Source organism: Ranitomeya imitator, chromosome 7, assembly GCF_032444005.1.
Source record: "Ranitomeya imitator isolate aRanImi1 chromosome 7, aRanImi1.pri, whole genome shotgun sequence".
In the NCBI taxonomy this organism is placed as follows: domain Eukaryota; kingdom Metazoa; phylum Chordata; class Amphibia; order Anura; family Dendrobatidae; genus Ranitomeya; species Ranitomeya imitator.
The window spans coordinates 216,494,934-216,517,949 of NC_091288.1; the positions used below are offsets into that span (position 1 = coordinate 216,494,934).

A 23,016-nucleotide genomic window follows, 5' to 3' on the forward strand; every position below is an offset into this window, starting at 1 on the left:
AAAAAATATTTTTTGTGGGAAAAAAATGATTTTTTATTTTCACGGCTCTGCGTTATAAACTGTAGTGAAACACATAGGGGTTCAAAGTTCTCGCAACACATCTAGATAAGTTCCTTGAGGGGTCTAGTTTTCAATATGGGGTCACTTGTGGGGGTTTCTACTGTTTAGGTACATTAGGGGCTCTGTAAACGGAATGTGACACCTGCAGACCAATCCATCTTAGTCTGCATTCCATATGGCGCTCCTTCCCTTCCGAGCTCTGCCATGCGCCCAAACGGTGGTTCCCCCCCACATATGGGGTATCAGCCTACTCAGGACAAATTGGACAACAACTTTTGGTGTCCAATTTCTCCTGTTACCCTTGGGAAAAAAAATAATTTTTATTTTCACGGCTCTGCATTATAAACTGTAGTGAAACACTTGGGGGTTCAAAGCTCTCACAACACATCTAGATAAGTTCCTTAGGGGATCTACTTTCCAAAATTGTGTCACTTTTGGGGGGGTTTCAATGTTTAGGCACATTAGTGGCTCTCCAAACGCAACATGGCGTCCCATCTCAATTCCTGTCAATTGTGCATTGAAAAGTCAGACGCCGCTCCTTCTCTTCTGAACTCTGCCATGCGCCCAAACAGTGGTTTACCCCCACACATGGACAAATTGCACAACAACTTTTGGGGTCCAATTTCTTCTGTTACCGTTGTTAAAATAAAAAATTGGGGGCGAATAGATCATTTTTGTGAAAAAATTATTTTTTATTTTTACAGCTCTGCATTAGAAACTTCTGTGAAGCACTTGGTGAGTCAAAGTGCTCACCACACATCTACATAAGTTCCTTAGGGGGTCTACTTTCCAAAATGGTGTCACTTGTGGGGGGTTTCAATGTTTAGGCACATCAGTGGCTCTCTCTTTCCCATTAGGGTTAGGGCTAAGGTTATAATTAGGGTTAGGGTTAAGGCTAGGGTCAAGGCTAGGGCTAGGGTTAGGGTTGGGGCTAGGGTTACAGTTAGAATTGGGGGTTTCCACTGTTTAGGCACGTCAGGGGCTCTCCAAACGCGACATGTCATCCCATCTCAATTGTAGCCAATTCTGTTTTGAAAAAGTAAAACAGCGCTCCTTCCTTTCCGAGCTCTCCCGTGCACCCAAAAAGGGATTTACCCCAACATATGGGGTATCAGCCTACTCAGGACAAATTGGACAACAACTTTTGGCGTCTAATTTCTCTTGTTACCCTTGGGCAAATAAAAATTTAGGGGGCTAAAAAAACATTTTTGTGGGAAAAAATGACTTTTTATTTTCACGGCTCTGCGTTATAAACTGTAGTGAAACACTTGGGGGTTCAAAGTTCTCACAACACATCTAGATAAGTTCCTTAGGGGGTCTACTTTCCAAAATGGTGTCACTTGTGGGGGGTTTCAATGTTTAGGCAAATCAGTGGCTCTCCAAATGCAACATGGCGTCCCATCTCAATTCCTGTCAATTTTGCATTGAAAAGTCAAATGGCGCTCCTTTCTTTCCGAGCTCTGTCATGCGCCCAAACAGTGGTTTACCCTCACATATGGGGTATCGGCGTACTCAGGACAAATTGTACAACAACTTTTGGGGTCCATTTTCTCCTGTTACTCTTGGTAAAATAAAACAAATTGGAGCTGAAGTAAATTTTTTGTGAAAAAAAGTTAAATGTTCATTTTTATTTAAACATTCCAAAAATTCCTGTGAAACACCTGAAGGTTTAATAAACTTCTTGAATGTGGTTTTGAGCACCTTGAGGGGTGCCGTTTTTATAATGGTGTCACACTTGAGTATTTTCTCCGTTTTTATAATGGTGTCACACTTGAGTATTTTCTATCATATAGACCCCTCAAAATGACTTCAAATGAGATGTGGTCCCTAAAAAAAAAATGGTGTTGTAAAAATGAGAAATTGCTGGTCAACTTTTAACCCTTATAACTCCCTAACAAAAAAAATGTTGGTTCCAAAATTGTGCTGACGTAAAGTAGACATGTGGGAAATGTTGCTTATTAAGTATTTTGTTTGACATATCTCTGTGATTTAAGGGCATAAAAATTCAAAGTTGGAAAATTGCAAACTTTTCAAAATTTTCGCCAAATTTCAATTTTTTTCACAAATAAACGCAGGTAATGTTAAAGAAATTTTTACCACTATCATGAAGTACAATATGTTGCGAGAAAACAATGTCAGAATCAGGATCCGTTGAAGCGTTCCACAGTCATAACCTCATAAAGGGACAGTGGTCAGAATTGTAAAAATTGACTGTCATTAATGTGCAAACCACCCTTGGGGCTTAAGGGGTTAATGTTGATGATTATGGCTTACAGCCAATGAGAACCTAAAAGTCATTATCTCAATGTAAATGAGAACACTTTATACATACACAAATACAAATATTAGTGTTTTCTAACACATACTTTTTCTGATGAAGCTATCTTGTATGGGTTTATGGCAGAGTGGCCCGACGGAAGCCTCTCCTCAGTCCAAGACATATGAAAGCCGCATAGAGTTTGCTAAAAAAACACATGAAGGACTCCCAGACTATGAGAAATAAGATTCTCTGGTCTGATGAGATGAAGATAGACCTTTATGGTGATAATTCTATGCGTTATGTGTGGAGAAATCCAGGCACTACTCATCACCTGCCCAACACAATCCCAACAGTGAAACATGGTGGAGGCAGCATCATGCTATGGGGGTGTTTTTCAGCTGCAGGGACAGGACGACTGGTTGTCATTGAAGGAAACATGAATGCGGCCAAGTACAGAGATATCCTGGATGAAAACCTCTTCCAGAGTGCTCTGGACCTCAGACTTGGCCGAAGGTTCACCTTCCAACAAGACAATGACCCTAAGCAGACAGCTAAAATAACAAAGGAGTGGCTTCAGAACAATCCTGTGACCATTCCTGACCGGCCCAGACAGAGCCCTGACCTAAACCCAATGGAGCATCTCTGGAGAGACCTGAAAATTGCTGTCCACCAATGTTCACCATCCAACCTGACGGAACTGGAGAGGATCTGCAAGGAAGAATGGCCGAGGACCCCCAAATCCAGGTGAAAAATTTATTGTATCATTCCCAAGAAGACTCATGGCTGTACTAGCTCAAAATGTGCTTCTACTCAATACTGAGCAAAGGGGCTGAAGACTTACGACCATGAGATATTTCAGTTTTTATTTTTAATACATTTGCAAAAATTTACATTTCTGTTTTTTTTTTCAGACAAGATGAGGTGCAGAGTGAACATTAATGAGAAAAAATGAACTTTTTTAAATTTACCAAATGGCTGCAATGAAACAAAGAGTGAACAATTTAAAGGGGCCTGAATACTTTCTGTACCCACTGTATATAACCTGTATACAGGGATTTCTGTGGTCCAATCTTTCTCCAGATTTGTGGGGCACTACATGCACCTTATAGACATATTGTGAGGGCTGTTTTTTTGTAGGGAGGTTATTTTTCATACTCGGGGACTAACCTCACATATTAGTCCCTGACTCTGTTTGCATTTATTACTGATTGTTAATGATTTACTGTTGGCTCTCGCTTCATATTGTATCTTGACACGGGACGCCAGGTCTCGAGCGTTAGGGGTGTTGGCTGATCACCATGTTGTATATGTGTTTTAATTGTTTTTATGTGTTTGTGGTTTTGTATGTTCCAGTGTTCCAATAAAGTCATACATTCTGTACTATTTATATTATTGGATCAGGTGTGCACACCAATCTGCCTCTTCTCAGTGGCACTTTGTACTTACCAGATTCTGGCTGATGACTGATTTATGCAGCGTTATTTGAATATCCCTATTTATGTGTTATATTGATGGATGGACCGCACATGACAAGCACTTTTCTACCTTTGTGTCCCCCCATTACCTCAGATTGTTGCTCTGGTCCTCACTCCTCTTGGTGTTTTCCTGTAATGTCCGCTATTGTCTGTAATAGGAAAAAAAATGGAGACACAAAGCGCAAAATCGGGTCTTATCCTCTAGATAACCAAGAGAGCTTTCTTAGAATTGCTCACCTGATTTTGTTGAATGAAGATCATGTAGCGATTTCGGCTGCTGCAGATCCACAAGCCGATCAACGGCCGTATGACAATATAAACTGTGCAGGAGGTGTGGGTTAAATCCGCGCCGCCTTAATGATGAAGTTCCAAGGATAATAAATTTAAAAGGTGATTTATTCAACGCGTTTCAAGGTCAGTGCGACCTTGGAAATTCATCATTAAGGCAGCGCGGATTTAACCCACACCTCCTGCACAGTTTATATCGCTATTGTCTGCACAAATCCCCTCTGAATTGTACAGTGCTGCGGAATATGTTGGCGCTAGAGAATAATGATTATTCCGATATTATTAGTATCACTGACCTGTAAATACTTTCTGAGGGTAAGTTTACACTGGGCATTTTTTCAGCATTTTTTTTTCTGCAGCAAAATCTGATCTCTTAGCAGGAAAGCTGCAGAAAAAAATCAAGTTTTCCTTGTTTGTTTGTTTTTTTGCATTTTCTCAGCGGTTTTGGCATGCTAGATTTGTCTCTTGTGCATGCCGATAATGTTTAGTGTTGAAAAACAAAGTCCTGTTCCATAGAATCAGGTTTTGGCACAAAAAACGCAGCAAAACGTGATACCTTATTGTTATTACCTGCGTTTTTATTGCATTTTTTCAGTGTTTTTCACCAACCATTCAAGTCAATGGATGAAAAACGCTGAAAAAATGCAGAAAAAAGTGACATACTGTACAGTATGTAAAAAAACATGCAAAGCACAAAACACTGATGACAAATAAACAACAAAGTGTGCATGAGATTTCTGAAATCTCATAGGCTTTGCTGGTCCTGTAAAAAGCAGCTGAAAATTAGCATAAAAAACGCAGCAAAAACGCCCCGTGTGAACTTTGCCTTAGTGCGGGACCTTTACTTCTAATGATCAGCCCCTCCTTATATTATCCTCTTCACTCTAAATATGGGAATTATGTAACATCAGCCATAAAATCACAGGAACATCCAAACCATAAACAGTTAATGCAGAGTCACACCCAAACTATCGCATCCGTCTTATTACGGTTCTCGGTGTATTAGGAAGAGATCCAGAATCCGTGTAATATAATGTAATACGGACGTCGCCGTTCGATAGGAAACGTGATCCGACCTCATCTGTCCAGAGATAAATTATTGGGGTTTGTTCTCGTAAACCTTCATGTGAAGAGAGAAGGGGAAGCACTGACCTGAGAGGCCGAGGAGCAGGAGGCAGAGGAAGCCCTTCATGGCCTCGCAGATCTTCTCCGAATTCACAGATCACGCCGGTAACTTCTCGCTGTCCCCGGATTGTACAATACGACTGTTCACACCTAGTATCCAATTTCCATCCGAATGCAGTGCGATTTTAACATGAGCTTTTACATGGAGAAATTCTCTGTCATTTACACATCGTTTTCAAAATAAATATTCTTCAAAAACATAGATAGATAGATAGATAGATAGATAGATATAAAGAAACACAGCAGCACATGTATATGAATCTAGGCCACGTGAAAACACAGACAAATATTCGATATGAATCATACTACTCAAAAATATTTTTTCATTAACCCCTTCATGACCAGGGGATTTTTCGTTTTTCCGTGTTCGTTTTTCGCTCCCCTCCTTCCCAGAGCCATAACTTTTTTATTTTTCCGTCAATTTGGCCATGTGAGGGCTTATTTTTTGCGGGACGAGTTGTACTTTTGAACGACATCATTGGTTTTAGCACGTCGTGTACTAGAAAACGGGAAAAAAATTCCAAGTGCGGTGAAATTGCAAAAAAAGTGCAATCCCACATTGGTTTTTTGTTTGGCTTTTTTGCTAGGTTCACTAAATGCTAAAAATGACCTGCCATTATGATTCTCCAGGTCATTACGAGTTCATAGACACCTAACATGACTAGGTTATTTTTTATCTAAGTGGTGAAAAAAATTTCCAAACTTTGCTAAAAAAAAAAAAAAAAAAATTGCGCCATTTTCCGATACTCGTAGCGTCTCCATTTTTCGTGATCTGGGGTCGGTTGAGGGCTTATTTTTTGCGTGCCGAGATGACGTTTTTAATGATAGCATTTCGGTGCAGATACGTTCTTTTGATCGCCCGTTATTGCATTTTAATGCAATGTCGCGGCGACCAAAAAAACGTAATTCTGGCGTTTCGAGTTTTTTTCCCGCTACGCTGTTTAGCGATCAGGTTAATACTTTTTTTTATTTGATAGATCGGGCAATTCTGAGCGCGGCGATACCAAATATGCGTAGATTTGATATTTTTTTTATTGATTTATTTTGATTGGGGCGAAAGGGGGGTGATTTAAACTTTTATGTTTTTTTTATTTTTTTCACATTTTTTTAAACTTTTTTTTTTAACTTTTGCCATGCTTCAATAGCCTCCATGGGAGGCTAGAAGCAGGGACAGCACGATCGGCTCTGCTACATAGCAGCGATCTGCTGATCGCTGCTATGTAGCAGAATTGCACGTGTGCTGTGAGCGCCGACCACAGGGTGGCGCTCACAGCGACGGGCAATCAGTAACCATAGAGGTCTCAAGGACCTCTATGGCTACAATGGAGACGCATCGCCGACCCCCGGACATGTGACGGGGGTCGGCGATGACGTCATTTCCGGCCGCCCGGCCGGAAGCGGTAGTTAAATGCCGCTGTCTGCGTTTGACAGCGGCATTTAACTAGTTAATAGGTGCGGGCAGATCGCGATTCTGCCCGCGCCTATTACGGGCACATGTCAGCTGTTCAAAACAGCTGACATGTCCCGGCTTTGGTGCGGGCTCACCGCGGAGCCCTGCATCAAAGCAGGGGAGCCGGCATCGGACGGTATAGTACGTCCGATGCCGGTAAGGGGTTAAAAAAATTTCAAAAATTTTTTTTTCATAAAACTTAGTTATAGATAAAATGAAGATTCTTAGCGCATAAATTGGCCAATTCATGTGTGCCCATCAACCACGGCCACTCTGGGCCACCAGCCTACAACTTAGGACAAACATGTCATTCTGGGCTAAACCTACAGTTTATGGGCAAGTAGAGATGATTACCGCCACCTGCAAGGTCAATGGGAGGAGTGCAAGATCGAATATTTGTCTGTGTTTTCACATGGCCTAGATTCATATACATGTGCTGCTGTGTTTCTTTATATCTATATGATACAGCTTGCAGCTTGCATGTGTTCACATTGGGAGTGCTGGTTGGTTTTTTTTCTTTGTTTAGTGTATGGATGTGGCTGCATCCAGACTGATCTTGCACTCCTCCCATTGACCTTGCAGGTGGCGGTAATCATCTCTACTTGCCCATAAATTGTAGGTTTAGCCCAGAGTGACATGTTTGTCCTAAGTTGTAGGCTGGTGGCCCAGAGTGGCATGTACAGCAGAGTAGGACCCATCAGAGGGAGATCACCTTGCCGTGGTTGATGGGCACACATGAATTGGCCAATTTATGCGCTAAGAATCTTCATTTTATCTATAACTAAGTTTTATGAAAAAAAAAATTTTGAAAATTTTTTTATGAAAAAATATTTTTGAGTAGTATGATTCATATCGAATATTTGCCTGTGTTTTCACATGGCCTAGATTCATATACATGTGCTGCTGTGTTTCTTTATATCTATATGATACAGCTTGCAGCTTGCATGTGTTCACATTGGGAGTGCTGGTTGTTTTTTTTTCTTTGTTTAGATAGATAGATAGATAGATAGATAGATAGATAGATAGATAGATAGATAGATAGTCCTGCTGGAAAATGAAATTTCCATCTCCAAAAAGCTTGTCGGCAGAGGGAAGCATGAACTGCTCTAAAATGTCCTGGTAGATGGCTGCGCTGACTTTGGTCTTGATAAAACACAGTGGACCTACACCAGCAGATGACAAGGCTCCCAAACCATCACTGATTGTGGAGACTTCACACGAGACCTCCAGCAGCTTGGATTGTGGCCTCTCCACTGTTCCTCCAGACTCCGGGACCTTGATTTCTAAATGAAATGCAAAATTTACTTTCATCTGAACACAACACCTTGGAGCACTGACAACAGTCCAGTTCTTTTCCCCTTGGCCCAGGTAAGATGCTTCTTGTAGCCCATGTCCTGGAGACATCTGTGTGTGGTGGCTTTTGAAGCAATGACTCCAGCAGCAGTCCACTCCTTGTGAATCTCAAAATTTTGGAATGGCCTTTTCTTAACAATCCTTTCCAGGCTGCCGTTATCCCGTTGCTTGTGCACCTTTTTCTACCACACTTTTTCCTTCCACTCCACTCTCCTTTAAGATGCTTGGATCCAGCACTGTGTGAACAGCCGGATTCTTTGGCAATGACCTTCTGTGGCTTCCCCTCCTTGTGGAGTGTGTCAGTGATGCCTTCTGGACATCTATCAGGTCAGAGTCTTCCCCATGATTGTGGAGCTACTGAAACAGACTAAGGGACCTTTATAAACACTTAGGAGCCTTTACAGGTGTTTTGCTAATTATTCAAATTTACTGAAATAATGACTTTTGGGATTTATTGGCTGTAAGACATAATCATCAACATTAACAGAAATAAACAATTGAAATAGATCACTCTGTAATAACTCTATACAAAATATGAGTTTCACGTTTTGTACTGAAGAACTAAAATAAATTCACTTTTTTATGATATTCTAGTTTTGTGAGAAGCACTTGTAGGTAGGTAGATACATACATATAGATGAAAAGCCAGCAATTCATCTGCCGTGTACAGTAAAATCACAGCGTGACAGGTTAGAATAGAATAGATATATTTTAGAGGTGCGCCTTTTCTGATGCAGCTGAGAGCTGATGTTTTTAGCCTAGGGGGGCAGTATCAATGGCCCCTACAGTACACGGCAGACGAATTGCCGGCTTTTCTTCTATCTATATATGTAATATATATACATATACAGTGAGTACGGAAATTATTCAGACCCCTTTAAATTTTTCACTCTTTGTTTCATTGCAGCCATTTGGTAAATTCAAAAAGTTCATTTTTCCTTATTACTGTACACTCTGCGCCCCATCTTGACTGAAAAAAAACCAGAAATGTAGTAATTTTTGCAAATGTATTAAAAAAGAAAAACTGATATCACACGGTCATAAGTATTCAGACCCTTTGCTCAGTATTATTATTGTTGTTTATTATTATAGCGCCATTTTTTCCATGGTGCTTTACATGTGAGGAGGGGTATACATAATAAAAACAAGTACAATAATCTTTATCAATACAAGTCACGACTGGTACAGGAAAGAGGACCCTGCCCGCGAGGGCTCACAATCTACAAGGGATGGGTGAGAATACAGTAGGTGAGGGTAGAGCTGGTTGTGCAGCGGTTTGGTCTATCGGTGATTACTGCAGGTTGTAGGCTTGTCGGAAGAGATAGGTCTTCAGGTTCTTTTTGAAGGTTTCCACGGTAAGCGAGAGTCTGATATGTTGTGGTAGAGTTCCAGAGTAGGGGGGATACGTGGGCGAAATCTTGTATGCGATTGTGGGAAGATATAAGAGGGGAGTAGAGAAGGAGATCTTGTGAGGATCGGAGGTTGCGTGCAGGAAAGTACCGGGAGACGAGGTCACAGATGTATGGAGGAGACAGGTTGTGGATGGCTTTGTATGCCATGGTTAGGGTTTTAAACTGGAGTCTTTGGGTAATGGAGAGCCAGTGAAGGGATTGACAGAGGGGAGAGGCCGGGGAATAGCGGGGGGACAGGTGGATTAGTCGAGCAGCAGAGTTTAGAATAGATTGGAGGGGCGTTAGAGGGGAGGCCACAGAGCAGGAGGTTGCAGCAGTCAAGGCGGGAGATGATGAGGGCATGGACTAGGGCTTTTGTAGATTCTTGGCTGAGGAATGTACGGATCCGGGAAATTTTTGTGAGTTGAAGTCGGCAGGAAGTGGAAAGGGCTTGGATATGTGGTTTGAAGGAGAGATCAGTGTCAAGGATTACACCGAGACAGCGAGCTTATGGGACTGGGGAGAGTGGGCAGCAAATTACTTTAATGGATACTGTAGGTCTGTTGGAGGAGTCAAGTGAGATGGGTGAAAGATAATGAATTTTGTTTTGTCAATATTAAGTTTTAGAAATCTAGAGGAGAAGGATGAAATAGTAGACATATATTGTGGGATTCTGGTTAGTAGGGTTGTGATATCTGGTCCAGAGATGTAGATCTGTGTGTCATCAGCATAGAGATGATACTGAAAGCCGTGAGATTCTATGAGCTGTCCCAGGCCGAAGGTGTAAATGGAGAAGAGCAGGGGCCCTAGGACTGAACCTTGCGGGACTCCGACAGATAGGGGACGAGGTGAGGAGGTGGTGTGTGAATGAGAAACGCTGAATGTCCGGTCTGTTAGGTATGAGGAGATCCAGGATAGGGCCAAGTCTGTGATGCCAAGGGATGAGAGGGTCTGTAATAATAGGGAATGGTCCACGGTGTCAAAGGCAGCCGACAGGTCCAGGAGGAGGAGGGCAGAGTAGTGTCTCTTGGCCTTGGCGGTTAATAGGTCATTGGTTACCTTAGTTAGGGCGGTTTCAGTGGAGTGTTGTGACCGGAAGCCAGATTGGAAGCTGTCGAAGAGGGAGCAAGAAGAAAGGTGGGATGACAGTTCAAGATAGACGTGTTGTTCCAGTAGTTTTGAGGCATATGGGAGAAGTGATATAGAGCGATAGCTAGATAGAGAGGGCTTTTTGAGGATAGGTATGGTTGAGGCATGTTTAAAGCTTGAGGGGAAGACACCAGTTGTTATTGATAGGTTGAAGAGATGGGTTAGGGTTGGGATGAAGACTATGTTGAGGTTTGGGATGAAGTGGGATGGGAGCAGGTCAAGTGCACAGGTGGTGAGATGCAATCTTGAGAGTAGATAGGAGAGTCGATCTTCTGTAATGGTGAAGTTGGTTTTGGAGGAGGAGGGCTGGGCAGTTAGGAGAAAGGGCTCTGGGGTTGTTGACTAAAACTGTCTCTGATGTTATCAATCTTCTGCTTTAAAAATGAGGCAAAGTCTTCGGCTGAGATGAGTGGAGAGGGAGGAGGTGCTGGGGGACAGAAAAGAGAAGTGAAGGTGCTGAATAACTGTTTAGCGTTGTGAAACAGGGAGGATATGAGAGATGAGAAGTAGGTTTGTTTTGCTGCAGCGAGTGAGGCCTTGAAAGTAGTGAGAGACTGTTTGAATGCGATGAAGTGCTCATTGGAGTGGGATATTTTCCATCTCTGCTCAGCAGCCCTGGAAGCTCGCCTCAGTTCTTTGGTCAGTATTGAGTAGAAGCCCCCTTTTGAGCCCAGTACAGCCATGGGCCTTCTTGGGAATGATGCAACAAGTTTTTCACACCTAGATTTGGTGATACTCTGCCATTCTTCCATGCAGATCCTCTCCAGTTCCGTCAGGTTGGATAGTGAATGTTGGTGGACGCCATTTTCAGGTTTCTCCAGAGATGCTCAATTGGGTTTAGGCCAGGGCTCTGGCTGGACCAATCAAGAATTGTCAGAGTTGTTCTAAAGCTGCTCCTTTGTTATTTTAGCTGTGTGCTTAGGGTCATTGTCTTGTTGGAAGATGAACCTTCGGCCAAGTCAGAGGTCCAGAGCACTCTGGAAGAGGTTTTAATCCAGGATATCTCTGTACTTGGCCGCATTCATGTTTCCTTCAATGACAACCAGTCTTCCTGTCCCTACAGCTAAAAAACACCCCATAGCATGATGGTGCCTCCACCATGTTTCACTGTTGGGATTGTGTTGGGCAGGTGATGAGCAGTACCTGGTTTTCTCCACACATATCGCTTAGAATTATCACACAAAAGGTCTATCTTTGTCTCATCAGACCAGAGAATCTTATTTCTCAAAGTCTGGAGCCCTTCATGTGTTTTTTTTAGCAAACTCTATGCAGGCTTTCATATGTCTTGCACTGAGGAGAGGCTTCCTTTGGGTCACTCTGCCATAAAGGCCTGACTGGTGGAGGGCTGCAGTGATAGTTGACTTTTTGGAACTTTCTCCCATCTCCCTACTGCATCTCTAAAGCTCAGTCACAGTGATCTTGGGGTTCTTCTTTACCTCTCGCACCAAGGCTCTTCTCCCACGATTGCTCAGTTTGGCTGGACGGCCAGGTCTACGAAGACTTCTGGTGGTCCCAAACTTCTTCCATTTAAGGATTATGGAGGCCACTGTGCTCTTAGGAACCTTGAGTACTGCAGAAATTCTTTTGTAGCCTTGGCCAGATCTGTGCCTTGCCACAATTCTGTCTCTGAGCTCCTTGGCCAGTTCCTTTGACCTCATGATTCTCATTTGGTCTGACATGCACTGTGAGGTCTTATATAGACAGGTGTGTGCCTTTCCAAATCAAGTCCTTTTAGTTTAATTAAACACAGCTGGACTCCAATGAAGGAGTAGAACCATCTCAAGGAGGATCACAAGGAAATGGACAGTATGTGACTTACATATGAGTGTCTGAGCAAAGGGTCCGAATACTTATGGCCAAGTGATATTTCAGTTTTTCTTTTTTAATAAGTTTGCAAAAAATTCTACTTGTTTTCAGTCAAGATGGGGTACAGTGTACATTAAAGGGAACCAGTCACTCCGTTTTTTCAAGAAGAGCTAAAAATAGCGTTAAATATTTAACGCTATTTTTAGCTCTTCTTGAAAAAACGGGGTGACAGGTTCCCTTTAATGAGAAAAAAAATGAACTTTTTTGAATTTACGAGAGAGAGATAGAGAGAGAGAGAGAGAGATGGGTTTGACTCTTTGGTAGCCACTTGGATACACACAAGCACAGGATTTTTATTTACGAGAAAGAATAAGGTTTATTGGCCTTTACAGCTCCAAAAACAAAAACTGCCTTTCTTCAGCACAAATGAATAACAAAACAGTCCTTTCTCTGGGTAAGTGTTAACTTATTTTGTATTTCTTTATTCAGGACTCTGTACCAGATGCGATACTCTAAAGAAAATGTCACAATGTTTCTTATAAAAAAAAAAATGTAGTGGTTTATTGGATTGTCCACCCAAAAAAATAATTGCAGCCAAACATAAAATAGGTGAAATAGTTACGATTGTCCATTTGTCCATATCAAAGTTTGTTCCCCATCTTTGCTGGGATCTGAATGGTAGGTTGTGTCTGGCTGTGTCAGTAACATGGCTAATGAAGAAGTACGTGCCTAACTTACATATCAGCTGTTCAGCGTCATACAAACTCCGCCTGGTGTCGGTGTAAAGTGTGCACCCCTCCTGTGGGTCACGTGGTATATACCATATGTCCCACATAACACGTGTTCTCTATATGGCGTTGCCATCTACCCTGAGCTAAATGTTAAGGAGTAATATATGTAATGTCAGCTAAACCTTCCACAAGGCAATGTGCTCAGTACAGAAATGAGAATAAGAATACATACCCATAATTAATATTTAACAGTAAAGCAAACTAAATGAAATGACCTCACCAACTTAGTATTACCAGCACTTCTCAGTCTCTAGCATAGACTATCATTCTCCAGCCCCAACACATCACATGCACGCTTTGAGCTAATTCAGTTGCCTGATATTAGGAATGTAAGACCCAGATTGGAGAATGGAGCGACCGTTCCCACAAAGGCTCTTTTGGTCGTTCCTAAGTCCCGAACCCAATATACAGTTGCTGCAAAATAAAAACCATCTCAGTAACATACTGTACATATCATGTGGTAACATAGTAACATAGTAACATAGTTAGTAAGGCCGAAAAAAGACATTTGTCCATCTAGTTCAGCCTATATTCCATCATAATAAATCCCCAGATCTACGTCCTTCTACAGAACCTAATAATTGTATGATACAATATTGTTCTGCTCCAGGAAGACATCCAGGCCTCTCTTGAACCCCTCGACTGAGTTCGCCATCACCACCTCCTCAGGCAAGCAATTCCAGATTCTCACTGCCCTAACAGTAAAGAATCCTCTTCTATGTTGGTAGAAAAACCTTCTCTCCTCCATACGCAAAGAATGCCCCCTTGTGAATGTCACCTTCCTTGGTATAAACAGATCCTCAGCGAGATATTTGTATTGTCCCCTTATATACTTATACATGGTTATTAGATCGCCCCTCAGTCGTCTTTTTTCTAGACTAAATAATCCTAATTTCGCTAATCTATCTGGGTATTGTAGTTCTCCCATCCCCTTTATTAATTTTGTTGCCCTCCTTTGTACTCTCTCTAGTTCCATTATATCCTTCCTGAGCACCGGTGCCCAAAACTGGACACAGTACTCCATGTGCGGTCTAACTAGGGATTTGTACAGAGGCAGTATAATGCTCTCATCATGTGTATCCAGACCTCTTTTAATGCACCCCATGATCCTGTTTGCCTTGGCAGCTGCTGCCTGGCACTGGCTGCTCCAGGTAAGTTTATCATTAACTAGGATCCCCAAGTCCTTCTGGTACACTTTACATCTCAGAACAAATCAGACATTAGATCAATAAGCTAAGCAACACTGAGGACAGTCTGAGTTAATCCCTGCTAATAAGATCTTACAACCTACAAGGAGGTAAATATTCTGTATAATGGCCCAGGTTGGTACATAAAGCTGCAGGAGCCGCCATCAGTAGAGCGTGTGTGCAGATATGAAGGAACAGAGGACACAGTGTAGAAAAGAGATCAGATAATGCTTCATCTTCATTTTTCTGACCTCAGAGTTTCCTGCCGTCCTCACATTATGAAGCCCCCATAGTCCCGTACATGGCTCTCATTATGGGTCACGCTCAGCTTCTTTCACAAAGTCCTCGGTGTATAATGACCGCGGCTGCAGAATGGATCCACGTATCATTCAGCGCTTAGCTCGGCCCTGACACATCGTCTATGTAACACCTATATCTGTGGGGAGTAATAACGGGGAGACAGTCACTGCTTTCTGTATATAACCCCAGATATAGAAATACAGGGAGGGCATTAACATCCTCCGTCTTTCTCACAAGTCAGAATTTTCCCCTTGAGGTTCTGCTCCTGCGTCCTCAACGATTTCTTGTCCAGTCTCATCAACCTCGTTGTTCTCGGAACCAGGAGTCAATGCTTTTTCCTTCCTACAAAATAAACAGGGATTATTTATTTATTTCTCTTTTCAAACCTTCCAAAACCATAAAAGATCCAGACGTTGTTCCTCATCATGCCCCGTTTATTCTTTACACAGAAATCTGTCTGTGGTTCAGTTAATTTAAGTTACTTGAATTTAAGGTGAACAGATCCTATAAAAATCTAGGCTCACAAAGGAGTAAAGGTACCGTCACACATAACGATATCGTTAACGATATTGTTGCTTTTTGTGACGTAGCAACGATATAGTTAACAAAATCGTTATGTGTGACAGCGACCAACGAACAGGCCCCTGCTGGGAGATCGTTGGTCGCTGGGGAAAGATCAGAACTTTATTTTGTCGCTGATCTCCCGCTGACATCGCTGAATCGGTGTGTGTGACACCGATCCAGCGATGTCTTCACTGGTAACCAGGGTAAACATCGGGTAACTAAGCGCAGGGCCGCGCTTAGTAACCCGATATTTACCCTGGTTACCAGTGTAAATGTAAAAAAAGAAACACTACATACTTACATTCCCGGTGTCTGATCACGTCCCTCGGCGTTCTGCTTCCCGCACTGACTGAGCGCCGGCCGGCCGTAAAGCACGCTGTGCAGCGGTGACGTCACCGCTGTGCTTTCCGGCCGGTGCTCAGTCAGTGCGGGAAGCTGAAGGCGAGGGACATGACCAGACACCGGGAATGTAAGTATGTTGTGTTTGTTTTTTTACATTTACAACAGTAACCAGGGTAAACATTGGGTTACTAAGCGCGGCCCTGCGCTTAGTAACCCGATGTTTACCCTGGTTACCCGGGGACTTCGGGATCGTTGGTCGCTGGAGAGCTGTCTGTGTGACAGCTCTCCAGCGACCACACAACGACGCTGCAGCGATCGACATCGTTGTCGGTATCGGTGCAGCGTCGCTTAGTGTGACGGTACCTTAATTCAGCTCATGTGCTTAGTGAACGGGAAAAAAAGCTCAAAGCAGAAAGTCAAGGAAGAGACCAGCCCTCGCTTTATCCATAAAAAGGCTTTTTATCCTACGTTCACATGTTCAAGATTTGGTCAGTATTTTACTTTAGTATTTGTAGCCAAAACCAAGAGTGGGCGATAAATACAGAAGTGGTGACGTGATTTTGGCTGACAAACAAGGATGTAAAGTACTGACCAAAAACGGAGCGTGTGACTGTAGCCTGAAGATATTGTCAGGAACAATTCACACAGCAGTACCCCATGAGTCATAGAGGGAAACCATAAAGATAAGGCAGTGATTAAGGACCACATAGGTGATAAACTCGTTGCTTTATCTTTACTGCTTCCCTCCATGCCTCAGAGTACTGCTGTGTGAATTGTTCCTGATTTTATTTTTATTGGAATAGAAAGCCATTTTATGGATGAAGTGAGTGCTGGTCTCTTCCTGGACCTACACAAAGGAGACTCCTTGGCCATCATGAGAAAGCCAAGGATGGAGGACTGTATAATCCACATTGTAATGGGAGATCAGTCAGTGTGTATACCGGGAAATACCGAGGCTGCAGAAATCACCAGGGAAAAGGGTAAGGAAATTCAGCTCCAGGATGTAAAATATAAAAAAAAATGTATTCAAACATTTAAAAATTGGAACAAGGGCTTTCAAATGACCAGCAAAATCGTTAAGGAGCAGCCATAGAAGACTGAACGCGTTTAAAACAACTTCTGTGTTCTTAGTCTACAGTACTAAAGACTAAGAACACAGAATTTGTTTGAAACGCGTTTAGTCATCTAAGGCTGCTCCTTAACGATTTTGCGGGTCATTTGCAAGCCCTTGTTCCAATTTTTAAATGTTTGAATAAAGAATTTTTTGATATTTTACATCCTGGAGCTGGATTTCCTTACCCTTTTCTTAGATTTGTCACGTCCTGGCAGTGATGTCATCTCCGTGCTCGGATGGTATCACCACAGCGATTCAACTTCTAATGGGTGAGCTGAAATAACTATTCTTTGCATATCAGAAATCACCAGGGACAGAGGGGAAAATAGGGATTTTTGTGTACTCACCGTAAAATCCTTTTCTCCGAGCCATTCATTGGGGGACACAGACCGTGGGTGTATGCTGCTGCCAATAGGAGGCTGACACTAAGTGATACAAAAAAAGTTAGCTCCTCCCCTGCAGTATACACCCTCCTGCTGGCTCTCAGCTAACCAGTTCGGTGCAAAAGCAGTAGGAGATCAATAACAATATATGAGCGTATAGCATGTCATATTCTAAAGAAACAAGCATAAGCTAATAACAGGGTGGGAGCTGTGTCCCCCAATGAATGGCTCGGAGAAAAGGATTTTACGGTGAGTACACAAAAATCCCTATTTCTCCTTCGCCTCATTGGGGGACACAGACCGTGGGACGTCCCAAAGCAGTCCCTGGGTGGGGACAACAATAGATCAGGCCCTGTGTAACCGCTACTTACAAGTGCGCCACCGCGGCCTGCAGAGTCCGCCTGCCCAGACTCACATCTGTGGAAGTGTGGGAATTCTAGTGCTTCAAGAATGCATGCGGACTGGACGAATCCGCAAGCTTGCAGGCGTGCCTTGCTGACGCCTGGTGCCTAGGACCCTTGATAGACAGGGAGAAAGGCTGACATAGAGCACGAAAGGACTCCTGGATGGTGAAAAGAATTCACCATGTTATCATGGTCGATGAAACGGCTAAACCCTTCCTGAAAATGTCAGGAAGCCTTCCTCTACCGTCAGGAAGCCCAAATAAAACGTCCAACCTTGAGGACGGCGTCCTTCTGAAGACGTACCTACTCAGAGCACTCACTTCGTCCAGAATATGGGGGATGTTATTCCATTTTGTGGACTGGAGCCAAAAGAGATGAGGGAAGAACTAAGCCCTCATAACAGTGGTAATACAGTACCACCTTGGAAACAAGGGATGGAGATGGCCTGAGGACAACCTTGCCTCGAAGGTAATAAGGGAAAAAAGTCTGAAAGAGCAGAGAAGCTAGCTCTGAAGACTCGTCAGAGTGATAATATCGCAGAGGAGAACGGGACGACTTTCCCTGATAGTAAAGTCTGCCCGGATGAAAAAGGAGCCTACTGTAAGGCTCCTAGGAATAATAAGGTCCCAATGATCTAACGGTATGCGATAGGGAAGAACTACGTGTGAAAACTCCCTGTGAGAAAGTCCCTACTTGCAGTTGTGCTGCGATAAGGCGGGAAGATACTAGCTCCGCAAACAAAAAAAATGGACGTGGTCAGTGCGGATCTCTGAGGATCACTGGGGCCCCTTTCTGCTTCCGAAAGGCTTTCGGAAGTAGTGGAAGGGGAGTTATGGAAACTGGTACCACGGCAGAACCAGAGCATGGAGAGCGATGGCTTTTGGATCTCGAGGCCGAACCACGAACTCGAGTACATTGGCCTTCAGTCTGGATGTCATCCCACCTACAACTGGAGAGCTCCAGTAACGACAGATCTGATGGAAGACTTCGGGGAGAAGTTCCCACTGACTTGAGGCGGAACCCTGACGGCTGAATTTGTTTGCCGTTCAGAGTTCTACTTCTGGGATATATACTGCCGAGATCACCGAATAATAGACTTCGGCCCATCAGAGAAAGTGAGGTACCTCGGTCATGGCGCCTGACCATGGGTACCTGCTAGATGACTGACGTAAGGCACCGCCGTGGCATAATCCAATTGAATTCGGATAGGGTGACCCGCCAGAAGGCAGTGGACCTGCTGTAAGACTACCGTTCGGATCTCCAGAACAATGATGGGGAGAAGAAGACTGGCATTGGTAGTTACTAATAACCATAGAACCGGGAGAAAGGCCCTGGATGAAGAAGGAGCTCAGAGACTATTGTCTGAAAGTCTGTTTGACTTGCTGAAAACGAGCGGAGCGAAGGAAACCGCTTCCATTGTCGTCACCATTTTACCTCAGAACTCTCTTAGCAAACCGAATTAAATGAGGGGGTGAGTAATCAAGTCCTCAGAACTCTCCTTGCGCGAGCTCCCTGTTGAAGGGCCGTGACCTTGTCTCGAGGAAGAATTACCATCCTTCTAGAAGTGTGCAGGATCATCCTCAAAAAGGATATCTGCTGGGCTGGAAATGAGGAGAACTTGTCTGTAGCTGCCAGCCCAGGAGAGAGGGTATCGCAAGAGATATAGACGACTCAGCGTAGTCCTGGAAGGGCGGCTAGACAGACCAAACAGGGCAGGACGAGTACGCCTCTAGAGTGCAAGAGAAACATGACATCTGCCATGACCCGTGCGAACACTCTGGGTGCGGAAGAAAGGCCGAAGGACAAGGTTGTGACTTGAAAATGCTGCTGACGAATGGAAAGGCGAAGGAATTTTTGCAGAGGGCAAGCAACCCGAATGTCGATGGATGCCAGAAACTGCACCTCTTTCTGTTGAAGTAATGGCTGAGCGGAGGAACTCCATCCAAAGAAGGAGGACCATGTCAAAGGTTGTTAGAAGTTTGAGGTCCAGAGTCGATCTAGCCGGGGCCTAAATTTCTGTAGCCGGCGGACGTCACCAGTGGGTCGTTCCAGGCAAGACTTCCAGGATGCGGCCTACAAATCGGCCGAAGCCAGGGACTAAATTTTTGCAGCCATCCAGAGAAATACCTCAGAGAGGTGGGCCACAGGGAAGTGGCTGAGGCTGCCTGTCAGCATGTGGATATCCCACTGAAGATGGATCCACTCACCATTGGTTCGCGTCCCGGCATGGAGCCGCCGCGGATGTGGGTTTCAGTGCTGTTCTGTGCAGCGTGGACGGTGCAGGGATAAACCTCAATCCATCATCCCTTTGTTAGGGAGGTGGAGAGGAACCGTCCGCCTCCTTGTGCCATCCGCTTTCATAGTGTTGGGCAGTGGGGGCTGCTCGGACGCCATAGAGAGGGGCCTCTGTACATCCACGGAGTTCAGTCCGGGTGGACAGGGCCAGTTGTCCGGCATTAGGCCTGGCTCCAGGAGAGGATACATAGAGGCGACACTCCATGTGGTCGCCCGTTGCTGGTGTGGGGAGATCGGGACCATGAAAGGAACCGTCGCCCCTGAAGTGAGCTCAGGCATGGCTTCCCACGTCGCAGGAAAGGGTACGGAGAGGTATACTCGCCGTGCTCGCCTGTTGATGGTTCGGGGGAGATCGGAACCTTGAAAGGAACCGTCGCCCCCTTCACTCCGTTAATTAAAAAATAAAAATTTACAGAAAAGTAAAAAGTAAAATAAAAACGTTGGGGTCTGAAACAGACCCATGTGCCTCCTACAGACACTAAGCAAGAACTGGTTAGCTGAGAGCCAGCAGGAGGGTGTATACTGCAGGGAAGGAGCTAACTTTTTTTGTATCACTTAGTGTCAGCCTCCTATTGGCAGCAGCATACACCCGCGGTCTGTGTCCCCCAATGAGGCGAAGGAGAAATAGATATCAGTGTAGAGATGTCTCATCCTCACCAGCCGTCACCAGTAACACTGGTGATCACACGCTGTCATTTACGGCATCATCACCGGCAGGAGAAATAGAAACTTACCGTATACTGAGGTTTCCAAGTAATTGTATTGTGCTTTGTATTCTGCTACCAATTGAATGCTTTGTGCTTTGACCACTGTTTTGCTTTTTTACATCTGAAATAGAAAAACCTGAAATTAATAGAAATTAGTCTTCACGATTACAATATCAATTGCAAGAAATATTGCAGAAATCTGTGTGGCCGACGATTACTGAATTCCTGGGAATCAGTTTTTTTCTGCCGGATCCGTTTTTTTCTGCCAGATCCGATTCCGCCTGATCCATTTTTTTTTTCCCCCGAATCGCTTTTTTTCCCGCAGGATCCATTTTTTTTCCACAGGATCCGTTTTTTTTCCCGCAGGATACGTTTTTTTTTCCGCCAGATCCGTTTTTCTGCCAGATCCTGAGGAAAAAAAACGGATCCTGCGGGAAAGCATTAAGCTACTTACTGGTAGCGGCATTTTTCGGAGGCCCATGACAGCACTACGAGAGAGGGGATCCGCCCTTCAGGAACAGGAAACCTACAGATACAAAAGGGCGGCACCTCTCCCCATGCATCAGTTGTATTTCAGAGCCTGAGAGGACTACCGCGGTTAGTAGCACACAAATATACATTATATACAGTTTATGTACAAAAATAATCAATCATAATGAACTATATACCACACGTGAGATCTATCTATCTCATTATATACATTATAGGAAGTGCAACCCCCACGTGAATAGGGAGGGAACTAAGGGTGCTGTCATGGGCCTCCGAAAAATGCCGCTACCAGTAAGTAGCTTAATGCTTTATTCGGACTCCCATGACAGCACTACGAGAGAATTACAGAGATGTAAACTACCTTAGGGAGGGACTATAGCCTGTAGCACCCTTAACCCGAAGGTGAGATCAGAAGAGAACCCCAAGTCCAACCTATAGTGCTTGAAAAAGGTGGAAGGGGATGACCACGTAGCTGCCTTACATATCTGGTCGATGGAAACTCCAGATCTTTCAGCCCAGGATGTAGCCATGGCCCGGGTGGAATGTGCCCTCAGATTCTGCGGAGCTGGACCTCCACCTGCAGTATAAGCCAGAGAGATAGCCTCCCTAATCCACTTCGCTAACGTGCACTTTGACTTTCTAAGACCTTTCCTGGGACCTTGGAAGGATAGAAACAACGCATCCTCTCTCTTCCAAGCATCAGTGACTGATATATATTCTAATAGACATCTCCTAACATCTAATGTATGGAGTAACTCCTCTTTGGAATTAGAAGGATTAGGGAGAAATGATGGTAACACTATCTCCTGAGATCTGTGAAAATCTGAGGTCACTTTCGGTAAATAAGCTGGATCTGGTCTGAGGACTACTCTGTCCTGTAGAAATTCTGTATAAGGGGACCGCCTAGAAAGAGCCTGTATGTCTCCTATCCTACGAGCAGATGTAATTGCCACCAAAAACGCTGTTTTGAGGGATAGTAATTTAAGTGAGGCTGAATGTAAGGGCTCAAATGGTTCCTTAGTCAAGGCTGAAAGGACTAGATTGAGATCCCAAGGCATTGACCTATTCTTGTGTATAGGTCTGGATCTACTAGCAGCTTTGATAAACCTTGATACCCAGTAGTTACCTGCAATGTTACAAGAAAATAGAGCCCCCAGGGCTGAGACTTGTACTTTTAGAGTACTTGTGGATAGATTTAGCTCTAGCCCCCTCTGCAGGAATTCTAGAATCTGGTTGATTGGTATACCCTCTTCAATATTAAAATTTGAAGAGGCCAGAAACTTCCTCCAAGTTCTAGAGTAGATCTTAGTTGTTACGTTTTTCCTACTCTTCATAAGGGTATCAATTAGACTTGGAAAAAAACCTCTGCTTTTCAACAATGACCTTTCAAAAACCATGCCGTCAAATGGAGACCCTTCACTTGTGGATGGTTGATCGGACCTTGATGAAGTAAGTCCGGAATGTCCGGCAGTACCCAGGGGTCTATCACGGACATGGTCCTGAGCCAGGAAAACCAAGCTCTTCTGGGCCAGAACGGAGCGATCAGTATGACTCTCGCATGATCCTCCCTTATCTTCCTGACCACCAGCGGCAATAGATTGAGCGGGGGGAACGCATATGCCAATTGGAAGTCCCATCTGATCAGGAAGGCATCCACTGCCAGTGGATATTCCCTGGGATTTAAGGAACAGAAATTTATCGTCTTTCTGTTGTGCTTGGTGGCAAATAAGTCCACTTCTGGATGACCCCACATGCGGACAATCCGGTTGAAGATCTCTGTGTTCAGAGACCATTCTCCTTGTTTTAAGGTGCTTCGACTTAGAAAGTCTGCTCTTATATTCTCTCTCCCTCTTATGTGAACTGCGGATAAAGATAGAAAATGGTTTTCTGCTATCTGGAGCAGGCGATCCGCTACTTCCATCAGGGACTTGGAGCGTGTTCCACCCTGGTGATTCACATAGGCCACTGCCACCTGGTTGTCGGAGAGGATTTTGACATGGTGACCCTGTAGATATACGAGTTC

The 23,016-nt window shown here is 44.0% G+C and overlaps 2 protein-coding genes across 5 annotated transcripts in view; both read right to left on the minus strand.

Moving 5' to 3' along the window:
* LOC138645505 (uncharacterized) overlaps window positions 1-5,358 on the minus strand; it is a 59,700-nt gene extending 54,342 nt beyond the window's left edge. The window contains exon 1 of one of the 2 annotated variants that reach the window (XM_069734890.1): window positions 5,236-5,358. In XM_069734890.1, the coding sequence (XP_069590991.1) occupies window positions 5,236-5,275 (40 nt within the window). In that variant the 5' untranslated portion in view covers window positions 5,276-5,358. The remainder of the gene's footprint in view (window positions 1-5,235) is intronic. The other variant, XM_069734895.1, reaches the window with a different exon arrangement.
* A 7,387-nt stretch (window positions 5,359-12,745) lies between these two features.
* Window positions 12,746-23,016, minus strand: part of LOC138645504 (uncharacterized) — a 44,325-nt gene continuing 34,054 nt past the window's right edge. For 2 of the 3 annotated variants that reach the window (XM_069734886.1, XM_069734887.1), the window contains exons 10-11: window positions 20,532-20,625; window positions 14,273-15,037 (exon numbers count right to left, since the gene is read on the minus strand). In XM_069734886.1, the coding sequence (XP_069590987.1) occupies window positions 14,926-15,037; window positions 20,532-20,625 (206 nt within the window). In that variant the 3' untranslated portion in view covers window positions 14,273-14,925. Of the gene's footprint in view, window positions 15,038-20,531; window positions 20,626-23,016 lie in introns of all 3 variants that reach the window. The other variant, XM_069734885.1, reaches the window with a different exon arrangement.